The sequence below is a fragment of the Lampris incognitus genome, chromosome 21 (assembly GCF_029633865.1).
Source record: "Lampris incognitus isolate fLamInc1 chromosome 21, fLamInc1.hap2, whole genome shotgun sequence".
NCBI lineage: Eukaryota > Metazoa > Chordata > Actinopteri > Lampriformes > Lampridae > Lampris > Lampris incognitus.
In genome coordinates, this window is record NC_079231.1 from 5,363,882 (window position 1) to 5,388,833 (window position 24,952).

Genomic DNA, 24,952 nt, shown 5'->3' on the forward strand with positions numbered 1-24,952 from the left:
CCATAGATACACACTACCAGCGGGGATGAGGCTGATTAACTAGCACTAATACCAGCGTACCAGTCTTACTTTTTAACTGGTGACAAGATATGCCAAGTTGACCGAGCTTACATCCGGGCAACTACAAAACATATTCACAGATTTGGTTCACGGGGGATCTCAAAGCATATCAGCTGACTGGAAATGAGTGAGTGACATCTCCATTTATCCACGCCTCTGTGTGTGTATCTATGGCCATCTTCTTTTCAGAGACCATGTGTGTCTCGCTGAACCATAGCAGGCCACACACGATCTCAACATTAGGATGGTTTAAGGGAAACTTAGCGGTCTAAAATGTCAGGCACATTTTATGACATCTCCTTTTTGAGACCCTTCAAGTTTTGCTACGATATATCTGGCAGCACCAAAATGAGCCTCCTTGGCCTCGAATCTCCTGGTCGCCGAAATGAGCGAACCATTTTTTTTTTAAATGGAAGGCATATTTCATATTAAGAGAAATAACTACAGATAGAAAAAAGATGTGTCCGTGGAAAGGCGCCATGGTATATAGTACAATGAATAAAAACAACAAAATAGTCTATTCTCGGCCACATTCTCCCTCAGATAAAACAGGAACAAAACCAGCACTACAGGTAGAGTAAAGCAATGAGATATGAACCCATACAGGGCTGCAGGACTCTCAAATTTCACCATGGTCCTCTGAGAAGGGGAGGCAGTGGGAAGAGCTTTTCCATCAAGGTAAGGACATCAGAGGGAGCTTAGCTAGCATGCTGAAGGCGGGTTTTGTTTTTTTTTGTTTTTTTTGTTTTTTTTTGGGGGGGGGGTGGAGGGTTCCAAGGTTTTGCAGTTTAAAACAGATCTTTTTTATCTGGTCGGGATCACTAACGTTTGTCCCCCGCACCAAGCCTGTGGGCCATCAGAAGCTCTCCGGCTCCTCCAGAAGGCAGGGCTGAGTGGAGCCAGAGCTCCGTGACAGGCCAAGGGCGGGGGACAGGCTGCGCAGGCCACCCAGAGGCACCAGGGAGGGGGACAGGCTCCGGAGACCCACCCCGGGGCGGAAACTGAGCTCCGGGGCAGGAAGCAGGGGCTTGAGGATACTGACCAAGCAGAAGGCTGAGCCACTGTTGGGGATGAAGTTGACCTTGTTCCGGTCCGGACACAGGAAAGGAGGGATCTCCTGGAGAGGCTTGGGCCTGGTAGAGACACACACACACACACACATGCATGCACACACGCACGCACACACATACACACACCAAAAAAGGAAAGTTGACAATTATTAAAATAACCTATAACCTAAAATAACCTATAACATATTAGAAATAATATAATTCCTATATTACTTTATAATTATAGTTATGTATCTACTACTGCAAGTATTCATAAATCATTATAGTTAGTGGTAGTTCTTTTCTTTTATTATGTTATACACAGATAAAAAAAAACTTTTACTAATTAAATTGTAAAGAAAGCCCAGGTGTAAGACATCAGACTGTGTTCTGTCTGGTCCCCTTCTACAACTAGAAGTATTCAACCATGTACCACATGTACCACTGAAGGGCAATGTGTAAGAAGGTTTTCTTTACAAACCAACACTACACCAGCTGATTTCACTGATTAACATACCTTCAACCAGACAGGAGGACAAATCAGTGAAATCAGCTTGTGTAGTACTGGGTCGGAAAGAAAACCTGCATACACGTGGATCTCGATGGCAAATGGTTGGATACCACTAATGTACACTATTCCATTGGGTGGCACTAATGTTCTTAGGAAACCTGACCTCTCTGTTAAACACTACACAGCAGAAACTCCTCCTGCAGCTATGAAAACTGGGAGCTGGTCTACTTACATGGACTCTTCAAACACCTTGACTTTCTCACAGCCCTCCGGAGGCTCCCTCTTGAACATGTAGCTGTTGTTGGGTCTGGGAGACGCAGCGTATTTAGGTAGTGGGGAGCACGGGCCAAGCTCTAAGGACAGAAAGCAGGCAGGGTCAGTGGGAGGCAGTGTGGGAGGTGTGTGTGGGTGTGTGTGTGCACATGTGCGCTAGTCACCTTTGTCCTCATACGGGCTGCTGCCTCCCATGTCGTTGAGGATGGTGAGGTAGGAGGGCGAAATGGAATCGGGGCGGCTGCTGCAGTTGCTATGGCTACCGCCGCTCAGGCCGCCCCCCGAGGGGGTCTGTGTGTCAATACTGCGGGTGCTGCTGCTGCGCTGGGGGGGGACAGGTGGGGGGGCGCGATGCCCATCTGGAACGTCCTGCGGCTGCCACACACACACACACACACACAAATGAGGTCACAATAACAGCATTTTCCTGCTGGCCTAATCCCTGCAAGTGATGGAGAACACCGTCTGCCAAAACCTTTTCCATCCCAAACGACACTAAACCCTTTAACATCTATATGATTTCAATAATTATACATATTTTCTGGTAGGTTAGCCATGCCCCAGGGGGTTGAAACAGGGGTTTAGGAGAAGAGGATTAACGCTAGCTGTCAACTGCAGGTTGGTGCAGGGTACACACTGGAGGATATCTGTATGTATATGTGAAAAGTGGTCCTCGCATAATAAACACAAAGGAAGATACAAGCGTCCTTTTTAAACTGAAACCACTGTACATTTGCAACCCTACTTTTTTTGCACATGCTGTGTTTCTGTTAGCTGTGTCTCAATGGAGCTGTTGCCATACAAAATTATATGTTGCAGATACGGAAAGCTGATTAGAAAGGCAAAAAAACAAAAACCTACATACTGCAGATAACTCACACTAATGGAAAAGCTGAAAAATCAATAAAGAGATAATGACTGATAGAAATAGAAATTTTCAATGTGTTTAACGGTTTCTAGCCATGTTTCTTGAGAAGATCATATAATACCAATGGCGTAGGATCACAGAAGAAAACCGAATCAAGGAAACATTTTTGTAAATGCAATCCATTTTGTCTTATTTTAAAACAGCGGACTCACAATGATGACCTCATCCTTCTCCGTAGTGTCACGAATGATGATGCGTTCAATCTCCTGGTTGAGGCCTTCCACGCTGTTGCGAAAGCGCGGGGCCGACGACTTGGAGATGGGGATGGGGATCAGGATGGTCTTGGGCATTGGAGACTAAGGCACACATAACACACACCCACAGACATCTGCATTTATGACCAATTCTTCCCTTGTTTACACAGGACATAGTGTTCCCTTTACATTCATTTCATATGGCTGATGTAAAATGATCTCCATCCCCTGCCACAACGAAAACCTTCCAACAGAAAACACCGTGATGAGACAAACCACCAAAGGAATTCATTCTGATCCTCCCACAACCTCACAGATAACTGGATTCTTCTAGAAATACTGTCCGCTTTGTTGCCGCACCACGGAGTACTTCAGTATTTATTTCTTCAAAAACAACACCAGGCTTGAGTTTATAAGGAGAAATAAAAAAAAAAACACAATCTATCATTGCGTTTACAGGAAACTATAATGAATATGATCAGTGAAACAGCTGAAAACTATTTTTCGCAATCGTTTTTTCACGTTTTTGCTCATCAAACGATGGATAACCCATCCTGGAAAGAGTTTGCCAAAGGCCTGGTCAGAAGTGTTTTGTCTCTCAGGTGGACATGGGCAGCAGGATAGCTGTCCTCCTGCGCTCCACAAGGAGTATCTGACACCAGTTAGCATCTGGATAATGGATCTGTCACCTCCACTAGCAGAACACTAACACGCCAGAATTGCGTGCACTAAGTGTGTTTGTGTTTCTGCCTGACTATTTGTGCGTGGCGTCAACTGAGCCAAATTTAACGGACTTCATAAAGCACGGAGACCGTTGTTCTAGGCCTGTTGTCCCTGTGGTCAAACTACAAAACAAGCAAAAGTGGAGCATCCTCAAAACCTTGTAGGCCAGGGACCCAACCCAGTTCTTTCAGAGATGAGGCCAGCCCAGAACGGTACAAGTTATACACACACAAAACGATAACAAGACACACACATGTAGTGCTGAAACAATTAGTTGATTAATCAAGTGACTGAAAATTAATCGTTTAAGTCATTTATCAAGTAACAATACGTGTTTGCTGGTTACAGATTTGCGTGCCTTTCTCAGATTCCTGTCATTATAAAATCAATGCTTTTGGGTTTTTTGACTGCTAGGTAGACTAAGTAAACAATCTTAATACACCACTTTGGGCTATGGGAACTTGTGCATGGCATTTTAACTTAACTTGTTTTTTTTACTGTTTAGCTCAGCATTCCTTGCACTCTTCATTTCTTTGCACTATTGGTATCCCGTTTATGAATTCACAGCAACGGTTTCACCAGTATATAGTCATTCCTTGTATATTCCTGAAGATTATTTCTGAGGATATAAGTATGTTATAAATATACATGATATTAGATAATTATATTATATAACATTAATTATATTGATAATATTAATAATTATATTATCATGTATTATAGTATATTACATTCTATATATTCCTTAAGATTGTTGTATTGTTATTCTGCGTAAACCGGAGTTAAATTCCATGTGTGTGTAGGCACACTTGCCCAAAGGTGATTTTGAATTTATATGACATCTTATGTAAACTCTTATAGACTAAGTGATTTATCGATTAATCTGAAAAATTGGTAGAATAATCAATTATGAAAATAATCATTTATTGCGGCTCTACACATAAATCAGTATTTATTACCTGTGACTGGGTGAGGGGATACAAAACCAGGTTCTCCATAGACACCCGCTATGGTAGACGGATTAGAACGAACACACACACACACACACACACACACACACACACACACACACACACACACACACACACACACACACACACACACACACACACACAAGCGCAATGTGCCTATTTTTCACCTGTGACTGGATGATGGTGTGGCTACCATTGAAGGGAGACTTGCGCTCCTTGTCTCTCCGATGGCGGCTGCTGCGTTTGCTGCGCTGAAGCTGCTGACGCAACTTGGCAATCTGGAGGTGGACACAGACAGCCAAGCAGTCAATCAAACAGTCAGCTAGACACAGAATCATTCCCATCAAACTTATTTACCAAATCTATCAAATACATTTCATAGGGATGCCTCGATACCGATTTTTTTTCAGACCAAGTACAAGTACAACTACTTAGATTTGGGTACTTGCCGATACCGAGTACCAGGGTTCAAATTACAGTGGCTGTCAGGGGAGCCCTATTTTCCAGTGTGCTACTACACGTCACATGCACGCGCATACATGGACATGTGCGGTCAATTGCAGGGTTACTATGCAAACTATTCTACTGTTACTACATACAGTTAATACTGTCAATAACATTTCACTTTATACAGAGAAAATCTAGCGATGCAGGTAACACAAAGACACAGAAAAACAATTCACCGTTGCAATGTTCTTATATCACTTGAGCAAAAAAATAAAAAAATATATAAATATACTTATATATATATATAAATAAAATTCATGGTGAATTGGACAATGGTTTGCGTTATGCTTCTAAACAGACCAGGCCTACATGACAACATTGGAACATGCCCACAGCTTCAATTGTTGGTCTTAAAACATTAGGCTATTAAGGCTATTATTAAAACATGGGCTATCAAGACAACAGCCACACTCTAAACACAACACGCAAACGCCTACTGAATAGTCAAACATCCTGGAGGCAACGTCACTATGATAATACACCATAATACAGGACCTATCACACTTTTGTTCAACACCTTGCAAAAATAGAATTGAAACACCACAGGCCTAAATAAAATGACAATCAATACAACACAAGATTGCTAGGGGTGTTAACAGTACACAAAAATCACGGTTCGGTAAATACCTCGGTTTTGAAGTCATTGTTTGGTATGTTTTCGGTACAGCGCCAGGAAAAGAAACAAAATATAAAATGGCTTCTTTCTTCTATTAAACGGTGGTTTACTGAACATACTAGGTAGGGTATGGCTCTGTCTCTTAAATAAAAAAAGAGGTTGCCAATACTGCTGCAACCTACTAAGTAAAATTTACTTATATGTAAATCAAAATATTCTATCCATCCATTATCCAAACCGCGTATCCTGCTCTCAAGGGCCAGGGGGAGGCTGGAGCCTTTTCCCAGCAGTCACTGGGCAGCAGGCGGGGAGACACCCTAGACAGGCCACCAGTCCATCACAGAGCCAACACACAAGGTGCAGCCAGGAGTGGATCTAGAGAAATATTCATGGGGTGGCAAGAGGGTGGCATGGAGACTTTGAGGGGTGGCAGAAATATACGTATATAGGCTGATTTAATCGCAAACGATCACATATATCAATATTTGCTCGGAAAGTCCCCAAATAGAGATATTAGGACTCAAAAACATTACTGCGGCACAATTAAAACACTGAATAGAAATATCTGAAGCAATTAGAAATCTTTTTTTTAACCGAATCTTTAGACATTTTTTGGATGTTCAAAAAATAAAACCCATGAAAGGATGAGGACAAAAGTTAAGGCCACCTTTTACCTCTCTGCAGCAGAGAAACTAGGCAAAAGCAGCAAAAACCCATTAAATTATTTCACTATATAAAAAAGCTGACTTGCCTATCCCCAAATTTCTTTCTTTTGCACTATTAGTCCAGCAGGGGTCATCAACTTTATGCAAAGACTGCTGCAATAGGTCTGTTAAATTAGTAAATCTCATTTGTATTTGTCAGACAAATGTGAGTTATTGTAGATAAGAGTTATTCCTATCAGCTGTCAATCATACATCCAACTTCAGTGCGACAGTCAAATTTATTTACAGGATTAAGCCATTCCATTTTGCTTATATTCACATTCCATACCTTCTACAGCTGCAATAAATCAAAAACTGGTTTCATCGTTTAAGTTTTTTATGTAAACATGGAAATTTCAAATGAAATGAAGTGGAATAGGCCCCAGTATCTCCGCGACCCTGAGAGCAGAATAAGCGGTTCGGCTAATGGATGGATGGATGAAGTGTATAGACCTGATAGGCCCGCTTTTAGCGTCTTAATTTTCATCAACAACGCAATAAGAGTCTTTGGACCATATCATTCTGGCAAGGAAGAAATGAAACAATGATGTACATTACATATATTCATGACTTTCCAAAAAAAAAAAGCCTTACGTTAGTGAGCAGAGCCAGTGCAGTTAGCTTGGTTGCAAACGTGGCTAATGGCTAACCGTTAGCTAGCTAGCACACGTGGCGAAAGGCTAACCGTTAGCTAGCACACGTGGCTAAAGGCTAACCGTTAGCTAGCTAGCACGCGTGGCTAAGGGCTTCACTGGAAACCGTGGCTCGTCTCGCAAGCGAACACTTTGTGGGCTTCGACACCACCAGCGTTGCACTTTTATGGTTTCTCTAATTCCTTAACAGATCGTGTACAGTAATACTACCGTATGGTGTGCCGAGTCTGGCCGCCGTCCTCCTGCCCCGCGTCGCGGTCTGCGAGCCAAGTTGCGCAGCCCGCCGAGGCCGCGTTGCCTCGTAGCAGAAACAAGGAACGGCGTCGCGTCTCGGCGTTCGCTTTCTTCCTCTTCTATGGGGACTTTCGCGCTTTCCAGCCGGCCAGCCAGCCGCAGCTTTTCATTGGTTTACATTATTATTATTCGATTTGTTCAGAACCGGGGCGGCAACGCATTTTCGGTACGAATACGTGTACCGTTAGACCCCACGTGGCCAGCAGGCTAACCTAGCCCACGTCACGCGAGTCAATCCGACGCGCACCCGCCACGCGTGGAGCCGATCGGATGATCGGTTGCCGAGAGATCGAAGGCCACACCGACCAACCGACCGACCGACGGGCGGCCGACCGACCGAACGACCGACAACAGACGCCTTCCGCTGTACTTCCTCGTCATTCTGAGGGATTTTCAACGTCCCTCTCGGGTCCGTGTACGAGCGAGTGCGTGAGTGACCACAATTTGCGACACGTCGCTCACGGGCGGCCGTTGTGCGACACCGTCGTAAAAAAAAAAAAAACACAACCAGAATGGGAATAGAATCAAATAATAATAACAAATAAAAAACAATGGGAATAGAATCAAATAATAACAACAAATAAAAAACAATGGGAATAGAATCAAATAATAATAACAAATAAAAAATCTATGGGAATAGAATCAAATAATAATAACAAATAAAAACAATGGGAATAGAATCAAATAATAATAACAAATAAAAAATGGGAATAGAATCAAATAATAATAACATATAAAAAAACAATGAGAATAGAATCAAATAATAATAACAAATAAAAAAACAATGGGAATAGAATCAAATAACAAAAAAAACAATGGGAATAGACTCAAATAACAATAACAAATAAAAAAACAATGGGAATAGAATCAATTAATAATAACAAATGAAAAAAACAATGGGAATAGAATCAGAGTTTTCTGACGAGTTACCATTCGCATACCATATTAGCTAACTCGTTAGCTAGCCAACTCGGTGAAGGGAAGACGTTCAAGTGGTGACGTAGCCGGGGTTTCTTTTGCGAGTGCGCTGCCACGCATGGATGGCCACAGCAGGAACATGTTTATTGTCTACCACTACTAGTACTTTCGCCTTCCTCCTTTCCTCTTCCCTCGCAGCTCCATATTCAGCATCCTTCTCCCAATATAACAATAATAAATCAATCTTACATAGCGCTTTTCTAACACTCAAAGTCGCTTTACAATAAACAGGGTGAAACAATACACCCAGCACCTCGCCTCCACCCATGTCCAAGCCATCTCAAGCTCGCCTCTCTTGCTTTGTCTCCAAACCGTCCCATCTGAGCGGTCCCTCTAATATAACCGTTCCTACTCCTGTCCTTCTTCGTCATACCCGAGGCAAATCTTAGCATCTTCAAGGGGAGACAAATGTTCGGAAATTGAAACACAATGAGCGAAAAAACACAAAATTGGCATGTTTTTACTATTATTATTCACTCAAGGAACCTTAAAGTACAGAAAAATGATCTACAACCCGTGACACAAAATGGACGATGTTTCAGAGCTCCCCCCTAAATTTCTCAAAGTAGGCTTTCAGGGGAGCCAAGTTCCCCTTAGCGCCCCGTAATTCAAACCCTGCTGAGTTTCGAATATGAGTACTTAATATTACCATTACAGTTCTAAATATGACTTTGAAAACATGTTTTCTTTTCATCAGTTGTTCCTCACTTTCTGATTGTAAGAAATTAAATATACAACATGACGCTGTTGCTGATATTTTAACATTAAACTTTGTGTTTCCCTGAACAAACATGGCACACTTAATTAAATGTAACCTGTAACATTCAGTGGATTTCAGTAAAATATACGATTGGTGGGGTGACAGATGTCGCAGCCAAATTGATAACAATTTCATGTGTGTGTGTGTGTGTGTGTGTCAGCCCTGTGATGGACTGGTGGCCTGTCCAGGGTGTCTCCCTGCCTGCCGCCCAATGACTGCTGGGATAGGCTCCAGCATCCCCGTGACCCTGACTGCAGGATAAACGGTTTGGATAATGGATGGATGGATGGATGTAGCAGAACAACTGTTAGTGCCAGGCACGGACGCTGCACGCCACGTGGGCGGAGCGTTTTTTTTTTTTAAACCTGCTACACCAACTGCATCTGTGTTGGGTGTGGTTGCATGCCTGCCATGTTTTTTGCTTCACTGTGTGCATATTGAGTTTTGCCAAGTCAGGAATCAGGAATACTTTGTCGTTTCATTTCATGCACTTGCGCACATGAAATGAAATGAAATATCGTTTACCCCCAGCCCACAACAGTGCAACACAAAGACGAAAACACACATCCAAAAACTACAAGAACTACAAGTACACATATCCAAACTAGCACATATATCCAAACTAAAAAGAAAATAATCTCTGTCCAGGAGAATGAACGCCAGTCAGGATGACTGTCGGAACCACCGGTCTGCATGGGCTAGCAGTTAGCTTAGCCTGCCCCGCTTCCGCATCCGGTCACACTGCCCTCGGTGTTACCTCTTTGGGCGCAGCGCCGGGCAGGGCTGTGGTCCCTGGACCCACAGGACGCAGCAGACCAAGCTCTCCCAGCTGATCCAGCGCCAGCTCTCCTAGCTATCAAACGAAGACAAACTTGGACGCAGACGTGGACAAAGACACTGCATGGACGGTACTGGGTGAGGCCGCTGCAAACATGAATTTGTGCCGCCATCTCCCCACACCGGAAGCGGAAAAGTGATAATGCAGTTGGTTATGCAGGGTTTTGAAGCGTAGGCTATATTAACTAATCCTGAATTAATTAACTAGATTATTTTAACTACAGGATCATGGATACACATTGCTTTGATTGATTTATTTTAACGTGCAATCAAAAAACCCACAAGGTTGCATTGCTGTGTCACACTGCCTCGGTAAAATGTGGTATTTATTTTAATAATTTCTAAACAGATTGAACTCATTTTTTACACCGTTCTATGTCGTTTTTACCAGCTGAAGCAGAAGTGAAGCAGAAAACACGGCTGGAACACAACACAGTCGCGGTTGGTGTAGCAGTAAAAAAAAAAAAAAAACGCTCCGCCTGCACTCATCCAAGTTACGCACGCTTGTAACTGTCATTTCTCGCTCCACATCAAATGACATATCGATGTGCCGTCGCTCTGCGTCGTCTATCTGGCTCCCTCCTCTTCCCGTATGAATGGGGGGGGAAATGCGTCGCTCACTTTTCACAATTTCCACTGGAATTGTCTAGTCGGAGTAGTTTTGCGAGTACGAGTACTAGTACTGAGGACATTATTGGACCAGTATCAGTATCAGTGCATCCCCAAAATTTAATAACTGCTTTTTATGTTTTCTTGGTGGGATGCAAATTTCTCAGAAACACCCCTTCAGAACACGGCTGCCCTTGCCCATGTCAAGTTATCAAACCAAACACACAAAAAAAACAAACCCCAAAAAACCGATGAAACACAACTTTGCTGCTAACGATAATGTACTATCTTTTCCATCCTCTGGTCTTAGGTCATTTGCACCACTGAAGAAGAAACGTTGGAGGCAGTTAAGACAACATCCTGTCTAAGTCGCTGAACTGAGTGGAATCCAAACACAACACCTAAAGCACTTTGCTCCTAAAAGCGGTTATTTAATACAAAAAGACTTTGGCTCCACACTCTGAGGTTTTTAGCGGGTCCCTGGAGTAATTTAGAAGAGTCCAGTGGTCCAACTCACCTCCTTAAGCTGGTCGGTGCTCCCGCAGGAGGCCGAACGTTTGTGAGAGCCCCTCCTCCTCTCATCTGCCCAGGCCCGGGGGGTCTGACACACAAAACAAACAAAACACACATACAAATGATATGCAAAAATGAGAAAAATGATCTCGGCTTACTTTAATAAATACTATCCAGTGACAGAGCAGACGGCTATACCAACAGTCTTTTCTGAGATCTGGAGAAGACATTGTGTACCAAATTGGCAGGTTTTCTCAAATGTGGCGACGCAAAGGCTGCAATAAAGTTCAGGCAATCATGGTGAAGCGTGAGAAATGTTCTGTAATAAAATGAGTAATTAAAACCTCAAGTCTCCTGACACCTTAAGCCTGTAAAACTGAATCAAAACAATATCCATGAAAGTTTTTAAGTTTTTCAACTCTGGGTACATCAGTGATGCATCAGGTATGAAGCAAATCCCTGGTCATAGTAGAGAACATCCTTCACCGTACTAAGATGTTCATAAGCTAATTACCAACAACTGTGTGATGCCGGGAAAGTTTTCTGAAACATGCAGAAGAATGATAAGCAGGAGAAAATGAGATTGCTTGGACCAGGAATGAAATGCTTCTTCTGACCATTCAGCTCACTCAGACTACTCAGCGAACACACAATGTTGTACACAACGAGAGATCTGGTTCACAGCAAGAGAGTGGGTGAAAAGTAGACGGAGAACACCATGTGAACACAACAGACAGTAAACCAATAACTAATGATGCAACAGCCTGCAACCTTGTTGCAGCCTTGTCATCTATGATTCCCTGATCCCAAAACACATAAATTTACATACACCGTAAATATGCAAATAAGCGCATATGCAAAACACACACACACACACACAGGCCAAAAACACACGACCACATTGCTCACCTGAGTTGCCTTGTCCCTCATGTAGGGAACGTGTTGGTGCTGGCTGTCGTCCTGAGGCCAGGGACCTGTCAGGTGAGAGCCAGCGAGCGCGCCCAACGAGGGCCACAGCTGGACGCTATTGTGGGGGAGTGAGAGGAAACGGAGGAGCAGAGAGAGAGAAGGAGAAGACGAGGGACTCCGGAGAGGAGAACCACAGCTGTCTGAGACAAAGGCCACTGCTGCTCTCTGTGACAAACGAAGACGACCGGGGAAGACAAGTGAAGAAGGAGAGGGGGGAGCGCGAGAGAGAAAGAGAAGGAGAGAGATTTGATAACGATGGATATAAAATGGTAAAGTGAGAGACAGATAAAAAGGAAGCTAGGAAGGGGAACCAAACGGAGAAAGCAAGGCACAGAGAGAGAGAGAGAGAGAGCTTGGCTTAGGTCACAAATGCCCAGTGATGTAAACAAGATGTTCATCAATACACAGAGTTCAGCAAGTTAACAGATAAACTAATCACCAGATAATATGTCTGTTTTGGGCTACAGCTAACTAACCAATAAGATTAGCCTACGGCAGGCTTGTCCAATCTGTCTAGGCTTGCATCACAACCCTGTTGTGCGAGTTTGTGTGTGCTTGTGTGTCTGTATGTTCCCAGACTGAACTTAATCCATCCTGTGCTTGGTAGTGGACAGAGTCCCACCACCCACCCACCCCTAATTCTCCACGGTCTCCCACACAGTTAATGGCATTAAAACAGCTTAAAGCCCAAAAGAAGGAGGGGTGAGGGGGCAAGTGGGGGCGGGGTGGGCATGACCGACTGACCCCCATTGAGACTGCCAGACGAAGTGGGTACAGCTGCTAACCTCTATACTGCATCAAGTCACATCAGTGGGCTCTGTGCATGTTTTGAGGTTCCTTAAAGTAACATTATGCAACTTTTTTACCTTAAAATAACAGCTTCAAAACCATTCTGATGGTACACTGAGAGGATCGTACCCGCTCAACCCAAGTTTCATAGTGCAAGAACAGGCTTTCGGTGCACAGAGTGGGAATGAAAAAGGCACCATTCTCCCTATTACAAATCAGTGCACCATCAAAATGATTATGAAGCTGTTATTTTGAGGTAAAAAAAAGTTGCGAAATGTTGCTTTAAAGAATGAGGTCTCTCCAGTATAGATTAAAATGTGAGTGTTACCCCCCCCCACACACACACACACTGAGTGTAGGACTGGTAGTGCTTGTCCAGTTGCTAAATTTGGCAGGGTCCTGAACAGAGCATATCACTGTTGCTAGGGAATGGGCTGACTTCATTAACATAACACTATGCATGCATGCACATATGTGTGTGTGTGTATATGTGTGTGTGTATGTGTGTTTTTAAACAGCAGATAAAAATCACACTTCTTGATTTTCAGCTGCTGCTTTTCCTTTCTTAATCGTTGATTATGCCACAGGTTGGCAATCCACCATGAGCAGACTCACAGTATTTGCTGGTGTACACAGTGGAGAGTAATAGTAGACCTGAGCTCAAGCCAGGCCATAAAAGTGTTTTAATTGTCAATCGTTACAATACTGATTTTACATCACAGATTCTCAGCCTGAGCCGTAAGCTTTGTGAAAACTCGGAATATCATTCACTCGTGTCGAACATGTCCAAGGGGAGATCTGGTTTACAGTAATCACCGAATGGAAAATAAATTCCAAGTTCATTGAGGTATAATTTTAGAGCAGATAAGGTCAATATGCTAACTTTATTCCAACCCTGCAGAGGAAACTGGGGTTGCAAGTTTGCAAACAGTGAACTCGGGACTCTCGACACAGGCGGAAAAAACAGTGCCTTGCGTATTATTAGAAATACTCACGATAATAACAAATATGCCACTGCATCATCACAGTGAGATCAAACAATGAATCATTATCACAACTGCCACAACATATTAGTGTTTTGATGGCTGTGTGGACCTAACATCTATTCAGTACCCAAATTGAACGTGACAGGGGGGGGGGGAAATCGCCTGACCGACTCATAACTCAATCATCATTCAGCATCAGAGCAAATGTGGATGGAAGGCCTCGTGGCTGTGATGGCCTAAACCAGCAAAAAAAAAAACATTTTATATATATATATATATATATATATATATATATATATATATATATATATATATAAAACAACAACAACAAGATCTGGCGGGTGGTGCGTCTCAGTGGATGGAAAAAACACGACCCACCAACTTCACAATACGGTGCATGTGCAACAGCAACACAATAAAGCGCCGCAAAGGCAGTTCAGGAAAATGCCATGCAGCGTTGCGCCCCGATTTTGCTGCGCATGCGCAGTAACGCAGGCAAGCGAGCGCGTTTATGAACCCACAACCTCTCGGTTTGCACGAAGGTGCAAAATCGGTGTTGGGCGAGTGCCTTGCAAAATACACATCTTGTTTACCGAGGCGCGCAACCCACCCCCACCCCCCCACCCCCCGCGGACGCGCGTGCACGGCACCCACGCTGTCAAAGCGTGACATTAAACCCCGAACCCGTTAGGTGTGACGGACAAATCGGTAAAGATGGTGAATTGAAAAACACGGTACATTAGTAAAGAGGGGGGAGGAGGAGGGGGAGGAGGGGAGGAGGTGGAGGAGGGGGGGTGGAGAGGAAAAAAACCAAAACATTGCCCACCTGGCGGAACGTGATGTCGGTTCGCCGAGCTAAGCGAAGCGCCGCCTGCCCGGCCCCTGTTGATTGATGAACCGCTCGGTACCTGAGGATGCTCCGGAGCCGGCGGAGAGGCAGATAGCGTGGGGTGGGCGGGCGGGGGGGGCAAGACAATGCCCGCTACGGTGCCAGAGAGACAGGAAGGGGGGACATTAAAACAGAAGCATCAGCCTCCTCGGTTTACGCGTCCGCGGAGGGTCGTCGATGGGCGTTGCTGTTGGAGCCCCCCCTGCCGCCCCCCCCTCGCCGGGGTTGTTTTTTTCGCTCCCCCTCCTCCCTCCCTCCCTCCCCCTCTCTAGCGCTCTCTCTCTCTCTCTCTCTCTCTCTCTCTTACGGACTTCGTCCCGAGGTTTTATCCCTCTCCGGAGTTGTCGAGAGAGAGGGGGGGAAGAGAAGATTTTAAAAAGCGAAAGGGGGAAAAATAAAAAAAAAAACAACGAGAGAAAACGAGGCGGGGAGGGATGGTTGATGCGGCGCTGGCAACGGTCGACGCGACGTCCTTACGTTACGTTACGTTACGTAGGCGGGGGGGGGTGACGCAGCGCACCGGCGTCGAGCCGCTCGCGCTGATGCCGCAGTTGCTAGGGCACGCGGAGCAGACGGCGGAGCGGAAGAGGAAATGAAGGACCCGGAAGTGTCTCCCTCCGGCGTCAGCGTGGGGGGGAGAAAGGTTGTTTTGTTGTTGCATATTTTGAGCCCGTGGTTTTTACAACTAGACGCGTTTTCTCCACATTACTTCCGAAGCTTTTCTCCTGCCTTCCGGGCAGCCATTGCTTCCCACTCGTTTCGCTAAGCCACGGCGTGGAAATCCACTCGCAGACTCGAACGCCGCTTCACGTATTAGGTTATTCAAATGTATTTTAGCTTGAAGCAGGGGCGGGTCTAGAGGGTGGCAACAGGGGGTGGCAGCTGCCACCTCTGGGACACAGTCTTGCCACCCCATTTATAAATCAGATAATGTGTTTTTAAAGTATATTTTATGTACATGCGCGTTGAAGGTCAATGAGACCCGCACCAAACTCATCTCAAACAGAAGTCGCCGATTTAGAATCCCCCTCCCCCTCACAGGCGCGGATCTACAGGGTGGCAAAAGGGTGGCAGCTGCCACCTCTGGGACACAGTCTTGCCACGCCTGTTGCCACCCCGTTTATAAATCAGATAATGTGTTTTTAAAGTATATTTTATGTACATGCACGGTGAAGGTCAATGAGACCCGCACCGAACTCATCTCAAACAGAAGTCGCCGATTTAGAATCCCCCCTCCCCCTCACAGGCGCGGATCTACAGGGTGGCAACAGGGGTGGCAGCTGCCACCTCTGGGACACAGTCTTGCCACCCCAGGAAAAAGTCTCTAGATCCACTACTGGCTTGAAGGTACGTTAACGTTGCAGAATAATAAAAATCGAAAATCATAGATGGATTTTAGAAGTTTTACAGAGTTGGGAGTCTTCAGCTTTTCCATTGCCACGCCTAATGTCGAGCCACACTTTACAATGACAGGCTTTTTTTTTTGTAGATACAACCGACAATTCTTTCATACATTTATTGAGATTTTTTTTTCTTCCATATTGACTTGAAAATGTTTACAGAAAATTGTACTGAGCAGAGGCATAGCAATGGAAAGAAAGGCCGTGTCCATTGAATGCAAAACAGGATTCCATAAAAACAATGCAAATATCAATGCAATACACATACATGTTTTCTCTTACAAATTACAGGTTACAAAAACATAATTGAGATCTTTTCATTTGCCCTGAAGCAGCGCTGAAAATACCAAATGAAGTACCATAACATTTCAGACTGCCTGTACAGCGCAAGCCCCACAGTTCAAACTAGCTGACATTAAGGAACAAAGCAAGTGTTCACACACACCGACTCACTCACAAACCCACTATATATATATATATATATATATATATATATATATATATATATATATAATGTCTCTCTCTCACTGTCTCTCTCACACACATGCATACACACGCATGCATGCACAAATACACTTACTAGAATATAAATGGATGACACGACAATAAGCAGAAATAATATCTAGCGTGCTTCAGAATTTTTTTTTTGAGACAACTGTTCCAATTTCCAAGTTAGTTTCAAGAGCAAAATGTCGGCTTGGTAGTTTCTCCGGTTTTTCAGTTACGTACATACCAACAAACGCACAGATAAGACGACACATACAGACGGACGGACGGACAGACAGACAGAAAAGTCCACAGTGAGGTCAGGTGATCGTGGTGCGGTGGTTGACTCAGCCACTGTAACAGATCCCTCCGTCTATCGTGGCTCGTGATTGTAGAGTTAAAAGGCCCCTGTAGTACCGGGGGTGGGGCCATTCCTGGTAAAATTGTGCAAGCAGAGAAGTTCCACGAGAACCCCACACCCTCCACCCCTCCATCCGACCAACCAGTTGGGGACTGATTGTTAGAATCATCTTTTTCTGTCCGTTTGTCACCCCAACAGATAAGGTCCAGAGAGGAAAGAAAGAAGGAGAGGAGGATTGTCATCCATAATTTCCTCTCCATGACAAAGCAAGGAATGGAAGAAGGCGGGGGTTTGGGGGCGGCGTAGGTAGAATATAGTGGATTGTTTACATATGATTGTGACTATTCATAAGTGCAACGGAGATAAACATATCGAAAGAATGAAGAGATAAAACAATAACCAGGATAATAAAAGCAAAAATAAAAGAGCGTCTAAAAGCTATATCCTATTGCACAATTAAAAATCATCATACAAACAAAATGAATACACAATGGAAAAAATGGTATTGCATACAAATCATCAAAAAAAAAAAAAGTGAAATTAGTGTTTTCCGTCTTTAAGACCATTGATTTTTTTTTCTTTTTTACAGAGCCTTCTCCCGATCGTCTACCAAAAAATAGAATGCTCAAATTGTTGATTGTTTTTCGTCGCTATTTTGAGTTTAGAGACCACTTTTTGTCATGGTCACAACCGACAGGACTTCTAAACACTGATTCATCAACTGGTTCAAAAGTGCACCGAGAGCTAAATCCATTCAAAACATCGCTGTGCACCTGTGAATGAAATATGTGGAGGGGGGAAACAACAAAATGAAAAGATATTAACAAAACAACAACACTGTAACCGAAGCAAATGAGAATGCTGCATAGCTGGATTCCATTTAAAGCAATGCCGTCGTCAGAAGAGACAAGTGCGAGACAGACCCAAATTACTGTCTATGAGCAGACTCGGCTGTTTGATAGTGAGACTCTTGATAGCTTCCTCTTGCTGAAGGTGATTCAAAATCACAACTGAGAGCTTAAAAAAAAACATCTCAAAAAAAAAGAAAAAGAAAAGAAAAACCCAAGAAACAAACTGTTTGAGTCCTCTGAGAGGGTTCTGAGTTCATACATGGGTGTCGCTGGGTTCACAGGCAGAATCGCTCCCCCGGAGGTAGATGGTCGAGCTGGACTTGGGCCGGCTCTGACTTTGACCTTGACACTGGGCGGACCCGTTGTTGTTGACCTCTGGCCCCCTAGTATCTGTGGAGATGACCCAAGTCGTGGGGCGCCATCGTTTCAGGGAGTATGGCGTTTTGACGCGCTTCTTAATCTTTTCTCCTGTGCCCAACGTTCCCTCCCGCTGTGTCATGTCCTCCCCTGGAAAACAGAAAAATGTGTCGATCAGTGTCTTGTGGGGTAAGAGTTGGGTTTCTATGCAGGCATGCAACAAAATATAGCAAAGTATAAAGCAGGTACAGTGTACACTGGGTGGTTATGATAAACATTTGGTCCATCAAGGAGCTCCATTTCACCATTACCATTAGTCTTCTGAATAAGGACAATGTCAGTATCTGTTAAAATGTGACCATTTCCATCACACTTCACTTCTTAACCTCATACATCAATTGGTATCCACTACTTGTTACTTCCCAAAACGTAAAAATTCTGTTCAAAGTCCTTTTAATGTGGGTCAGTGCAACATAATGTGACAGTTTCGCCTGGCTTGCTTGCTTGCTTACTGTACTTGTTTTATCGTCAGACCAAGGTTATTGTTACGATACACCTCGCTTGTAAGTAGCAAGTGTCACTGTGGTAATTATAGTCTTTAACAAAGCATGTCGGATGAAAATACAAGTAGTCTCAACCCGTGATGAGTTACCTTTCAACTTATGGGAACTGTAAGCTGTGTGGAATGTAAAGTAATCCATCCACTGCCCTCACAACAAAATACCAGAGTGCGTCACATCTGTGCTGACAACAGTGCTGCAGCTATGCGCCACACCAAGTCATATTTCACAAACAAAATAATCAAAACTAAGAGAGCTACACATTATTCTTCTGAAAACCTGCCATTCTATGGCACAGCAAAATTAACTTGTATTGCACATCCCTTTTCGTTGAAAATGAAAACATTAATTTTCACATTTCACTGCTGACGGGGGACACGAGTTGGCAGGTATCAACGATTAGTGGGCAGCCTGCCACTCATGGCTATAGTAAGGGAAATGCTGCAGTCTGTTTGCACCATGTCTGACAAATCTGTTAGTGTGCAAATAAGTAATTTCACCTAGTGAAGCCAGATCCCGGGTAGTGAAGGACAGATCCAGGGAGTTGGGTCTTTCTGGCCTTCGGGCTTTGGGCTGTCTGAGAAGGGCTTCCCCTCTCATGGTCACTGGGGCGGCTGCTTGGGGGTCCATCACACCAAACCCAGAGCTTGAACTCTCTCCTGGAGGTCCTGTGGCCTCCCTGCTGCCCTCCTCTCCTCCGGTCTGCTCCTCCTCCCCTCCTTCACCCTCTTCTTCACTGCCACCATCGCCTTGGCCATGTCCAGTGTTGCTGTTGCTGTTGTTGTTGTTGGTGTTGGGGCGGGCTGAGCGGAGAGGGGCCATGCTCGTGGTGCTGTCTCTCGAGTCAGGCTGCTCTCTCTCGCGGCTCAGCAGAGGCTCGTGTTCATCGGGGCTGGCTGTGATGAGGCCCAAGCTCAGCCGGCTGTCATCTGACCTCAACGCTCCGGAGCTGTTCTGAGTTACACCGGCCCCCTCAAACCCTGTGGCACCACCTGCTGCCATGGAGGAAACACCACTGCTGGTTTGAGCGCTCACGGTGCTGTAGACGGTGCCATCGACGTGCACGTCTCGCAGAGCAGGCAGGTTGTTGGTGCTGCTGACCCTGTGAGCCTCTGTGGTGCCGTTTGTGCTCGTTGCAGGGGCAACGTTCATCTTGGTCCCTTCCACCTGCCGCAAGTTGGACTTCCCCGAGCGTCCGAACTTGAACCTGAGTGAGGAGGATGCGGACTCCTTCTTAGAGGGCTTTGTGCGCAGGGGGAGACTGGACGGCCTCTTGGGCAGGTTCTGCTGCTTGGGCAGGGGGAATATGGTTGCAGGCACAGTGGTGGGTTCCGGTGTGCCCGAGGCCTCGCTCGCCATCTTGATGAGCGGATAGAGTAGGCTAGAGCTGCCAGGACTGAGCGGGTCAGGTGAGCAGAACTGCTTCTGGGAGTGCTCCATCAGATTCTCATCAGAGCTCTCCTTTAGGTTCTTGTCTACTTCTTTGGGGTCCAGCTTGGTGGTCTCCAGGTCTTCCTGGGTGAGGTGAAGGCATACGGGGACTGTTGTTCCCCCTGCCGACCCCTCAGACTCAGAGATGACAGTGGTGGTGGTGGTGGAAGTGGAGGGGCTCCCTCTGAGGCCTGCGCCAGCCGCGCTGGTGCTGCTGCATTCTGGGCTGGGCAGACGGGCATTAGCCTGTTGCTGGCGCTCCTGGTTGATGGAGTTCCTGTTTCTCTCCCCGGCCCCACCTCGACCGCTCACAGAGGAGGCGGTGTCCAACTGTGTGTTCTTGGCTGCCCCCTCCTGCTCTTCAATGTAAGAGGACGGATGGTCTGGGTACGGGCCAGACTTTGGTGTCATACGATTTCTGGTAAGAGGAAAAGAAGAGGAGAGGGAGACAAAGGAAAATGTCAATTCCACATTGCTTGGGAAAATTGGAAAGGGGTAGTCATTCAATCAAGTACAAAACAGACAGTGTGTATGAATGCATGTTTATATATGTGTGAGTGTGTCTGTACAGTATATTATGGAGTGTAGTGGACGTGTGGTTGTATGCTCACCTCTCGTTGTGCAGTGTGGTGGACATGGGGTTGAGAGTGGGGCTGACAGATTTGGATCGGTCCCAGATTAGGAGCAGCTCAGCCAGCCGCTCCTCTGCACACTGGGCCGTCAGACGAGCCTCAGCATCCTGGTCCCAGCAGTCCTCCATGGTCTCCTTTAGGGAGCGCACCGCCTGGACAGAGACACAGTCTTACTCTGCTGTCCACACTTTCAACCACTGCATCATTATGTTACTATCCAATGGTTTTTTTTTTTGAGCGAGAGGAGTGCGATAATTATGTCTTGCAATAGGAGGGGCATTAATTGGCATTAGTAAGTGACTGAAAGATATTGCTTGTTGGCAGCCAAATGTTCAGCAACAGACAATCTGTCTGCAACGATAAACAAAAATGGAGCCTGATGGTGAAAATGTGGTTCATATTTAGGAAAAACCTTTTTAGAAAAATTTAGGGGACTGACATGGATTTTCATCATGGACCAAATTTTGGATATAATATGGGGTCTGCTGATAGTGGCTGGGGCAGTGTGACTTTTTATGTTCATATGGGCTACATATTTCTCTTAGCTTGCAGAAACAGCTTTCTGAACTTATTGGTGGGGAGCACAAATCTATATTTATTAGAACGTACACCACACATGAATCATGGATGTGAACAAACCTACTATTACACAAACTCATGACATCACATACAACCAACACACACATTAACACAAAGACATATGCATGCATACACACAGACACACACCAAGCTGTTCTCCTTCCAGGCCTCAGGGAATTTGGGCCGTTGCTTCTCACGGGACACCAAGACCTGCATGTCCTCAAACGTGGGGTGGTTTCCTGCCTCTGCCTGGAACGCCATCTGGTACTCTGGCACTGACTCTCCTGGAGGGAGGGAGGGAGGGAGGGAGAGAGAGAGAGATCAATCTTTCACATTTCACAAACACTGAAACGTGAAAATGCAGAAACTACAAAGTTCCATTTTGAGGGATGTGGTATGGAAAAGACAGTACCCCCCTCATACACAAAACCTGAAATTCTTCACCATTACTAGCCACAAATATTGCTCTAAATGAACTTCAGGACAAAAGTGGGAGTTAACTATCAATGAAAGTATTAACTGAATCTGTTCTGTAGATTGTAAATGTCAGAACAGTCTGTTTTGGCTGTTGATCCATTTTTACCTGATGGTGAGGCCGACCTGGTCAGTCAAACCGCTAGTCTGCCTGTTTCTCTCGCAAACAAGGTAGGTGGCTCACATTCATGCTGAATCACATGCTGGTGGATTTAAATATTCTTCAATACTACAACCATTTTTCTGGATAATTACACAAGAACTGCACTATACTGAAAATCAAGAGATGAGCCCATGCAACTAATTATGCAGTTGTCTTTGTCTCTCTTTCTCACTCTCCTTCTCTCACTACCGACTTCTTTTTCAGTTCCAGGTCTGGCCATGACCCGCTCACAAGTGCTTGTGATTGGTCAAAGGTTAAATATAGGCCTAGGTAACGGTAAAGTGGGAAATAGAAGGGCTGGTGGCTGCTGTTGAATAGACCAACTTTACTGAACAATCCCAGCCAATTTAGGCATGTCCTATACAATAACAAATAAACATGTCTCTCTCTCTCTCTGTCTCTCACCGGGGAAGAGGTCTGTGCATCTCATAAAGGTCTCCCAGTAAACCAGACCCAAGGCATACATGTCCACTTGCTTCAGGGCCGACTCACAGTCCCTCAGGTTCACCGCTCCCTCCAGCACTTCCGGGGCCATGTATCGGATTGTACCCACCTGGTATGGATGATGAAGGGGTAATGGGGATGGGGGTGGGGGCAGTGATGAAAAGGAGGGGTGGGACAGGAAAGAAGAGGAAGCAGGGAAGAAAAGAGAAGGAGAGGGGGGAAGGGTTGAGAAGAGTCGAAGCAGAAACTTTTTGAAGCTTTTCTCTTCTGCTTAGTCTTTATGGGAGGAGATCAGATAAGAGTTTCCCAACTTTCCCCCTGAGGAAAGTTGGGAAAGCGACACAAAGCATGGATACAGTGTCTCATAGGATCAGCTAAGGTGAAACTTGTAAAGGTAAAACCAGCTTTTCTACTGGCTCTCACTCCTGTTCCCCAACTCACCTCACTGATGGCGGCGTTTTCCTCCTCTCCATGGCGCGGGAGCCGGTTGCCTGTCAGCTTCATGGATAAGCCGAAATCGATGATGACACATGTGCCATCGGCCTTGACAAGAATGTTCCGGCTGTTCAGGTCCCTGTGCGACACAGCCGGCTTGTACAAGTCTTGATGGAAAGACAGGGGAGAGATTATTTGAAACAGGAAAGACAAAGGCAGACTCATTTTTTTCTCCTCACCCAAGGTGTGTAGACTATGTCTCAAAGGCAGTGGCTGTGATATTTACCAAGTCATAACTTCAGATCTAACAAAATCCCTGTTCGGCGAATTGTGTTATTTTGTCGCCGAGTGACAACACGTTAATAAGAATCTCTTCACATGGCTTTCAGCTCACCTTGTTGTTCTTCAGAGCAAGCTCTGCTGTCAACAGACAGATAAACCCTCTAATCTAAAGTACAACAATGGGATTACGCCGATATTATGCTTCTCCCGTTGGCTGTAATAAGTAGCTGTCCTGCAGAGGGCGCAGTGAGGCTGAGAGGCCAAGGAGAGTTGGTGCCACGACTGTGGCATCTCAGCTGGGAAGGCTCCTGCAGTCGATGTGCAAGGGTGTTGGGGGAAGGTGGGGGGTTGACTATAGCAAAAACCCAAGGGACTCTTTAGTATGCAATTTACAGGATCCCTTTGCCTTCTCTCTCTTTGCCAGTCGGTCTGCTCTAGCTCTCATCTTCTCTCTCTCTCTGCTCTGTTGATCTCGCTCAATCCCTTTCATTCCTCACTCCATCCATCTCAGAACACCACCGCCATCTCCCCGTATTTCTCACATGCTCATTTAAATGCAGTGATCCCTCGTCTTCAGTTCCCTTATCGGTGCACAGAAGCCATTTAAAGTGCACTCTGTTGTCTCCCCACCTCTCAGTCTGTTTTGATGGATATCGCTGTTGATGGCGAGAGCAGGAGAGGAGGGGAAGGGATGTGGAAGAGAGATACGGAGCTCTGACACAGAACACCGAAAGTGAGCGAGAAAGACAACACGACAGACCGAGGAGGGGGAGGGAGGCAGAGAGAGAGAGAGAGAGAGGAAGCAAACTCAGATCATTCGACCACCGCTGCCTACTTAAAATGATTTCCTGTGGTCACAGGGATATTACAGTGCTGCCACTGGGATGCCTGTCTTCCCCCCCACCACCACCAACTTTTGTGTATATCACTCTCTGCTGACTCTCCCTCTCTGATTCACTCTGCACCCCCCCCCCAGTCCCCTTCTCTCGACCTCTCTCCTCATTTCTCTGTCTCTCCTCCCTTCCTCTCAGAGGCTAGCCTGCGGCCAGTCTATAAATACCCTTCGCTGGAAGTGCATGCAGCGTGTGTGAGTGTATGTGTGTGCGCCTGTCCAAAAGCGGGGCTGTTAAGTGCTCCAAGCCAAACAGGAACTGCACACAGCGGTCCCATGAGGGTTTAGCGAAGGATCTAGCAGGTAATGGTCAGAAAGGGTAAAATACACACACACACACACACACACACAAAATAAGACCCTTCTAAACAATTATAATGTGTGTGTGTGTTTGTGTGTGTGCGTGTGTGTCATTCATGAACAGAGGCAGCGGGGGGTAGAACTTGGCCCTTCGTGAACTGTGAGCAGTTGCATGATTAAGCAAGCACGTGTACATGCGCGTGTGTGTTTGTGTGTGCGCACGCCATGTTTGCCCGGCTATGTTTATGCCCCCGGCTCACCTCCTTTGAAGAGTTCGGAGTGCAGGTAGGCCAGGCCTCGGGTGACAGAGTGGGCCAGTCGGCAGCTGCTGGTCCAGTCGTTAATCTGAAGGCTCAAAAAGCGGCTCAGAGAACCCTGCGAACGGTTTGGATAGATGGAGGCAGGGGACAGGGCAGAGCACAACGTGACCAGAGGAGGGGGGGAGAAACGGACAATAGATTTAAGACGGAAAGAGGACGGTGACGGATGTGC

General features: G+C 45.5%; 2 protein-coding genes across 3 annotated transcripts in view; both read right to left on the reverse strand.

Annotated features, from left to right (window-relative positions):
- Nucleotides 1–867: 867 nt before the first annotated feature.
- Nucleotides 868–12,161, reverse strand: LOC130131470 (protein FAM117B-like). The gene is made up of 7 exons (XM_056301152.1): nucleotides 12,090–12,161; nucleotides 11,185–11,268; nucleotides 4,877–4,987; nucleotides 2,974–3,117; nucleotides 2,058–2,268; nucleotides 1,853–1,973; nucleotides 868–1,193 (listed from the first exon to the last, which is right to left on the reverse strand). Exons 1-7 carry the CDS (start codon nucleotides 12,108–12,110, stop codon nucleotides 917–919), a joined length of 969 nt encoding a protein of 322 aa, XP_056157127.1. The 5' UTR covers nucleotides 12,111–12,161; the 3' UTR covers nucleotides 868–916.
- A 4,144-nt stretch (nucleotides 12,162–16,305) lies between these two features.
- Nucleotides 16,306–24,952, reverse strand: part of bmpr2b (bone morphogenetic protein receptor, type II b (serine/threonine kinase)) — a 40,563-nt gene continuing 31,916 nt past the window's right edge. For both annotated transcript variants that reach the window (XM_056301356.1, XM_056301355.1), the window contains exons 7-13: nucleotides 24,721–24,835; nucleotides 22,993–23,153; nucleotides 22,513–22,660; nucleotides 21,618–21,754; nucleotides 20,871–21,043; nucleotides 19,329–20,677; nucleotides 16,306–18,418 (exon numbers count right to left, since the gene is read on the reverse strand). In XM_056301356.1, coding sequence (XP_056157331.1) covers nucleotides 18,165–18,418; nucleotides 19,329–20,677; nucleotides 20,871–21,043; nucleotides 21,618–21,754; nucleotides 22,513–22,660; nucleotides 22,993–23,153; nucleotides 24,721–24,835 — 2,337 coding nt within the window. In that variant the 3' untranslated portion in view covers nucleotides 16,306–18,164. The remainder of the gene's footprint in view (nucleotides 18,419–19,328; nucleotides 20,678–20,870; nucleotides 21,044–21,617; nucleotides 21,755–22,512; nucleotides 22,661–22,992; nucleotides 23,154–24,720; nucleotides 24,836–24,952) is intronic.

What these genes read in the sequence shown, in the direction of transcription:
- LOC130131470 (XM_056301152.1), bottom strand. Translation starts at nt 12,110, where the DNA reads ATGAGGGACAAGGCAACTCAG. An exon ending in TGAGGGACAAGGCAACTCAG is followed by an intron (nt 11,269 to 12,089) that starts GTGAGCAATGTG and finishes TTTGTGTGTCAG; the next exon opens with ACCCCCCGGGCCTGGGCAGA. An exon ending in AAGGTGTTTGAAGAGTCCAT is followed by an intron (nt 1,194 to 1,852) that starts GTAAGTAGACCA and finishes TGTCTCTACCAG; the next exon opens with GCCCAAGCCTCTCCAGGAGA.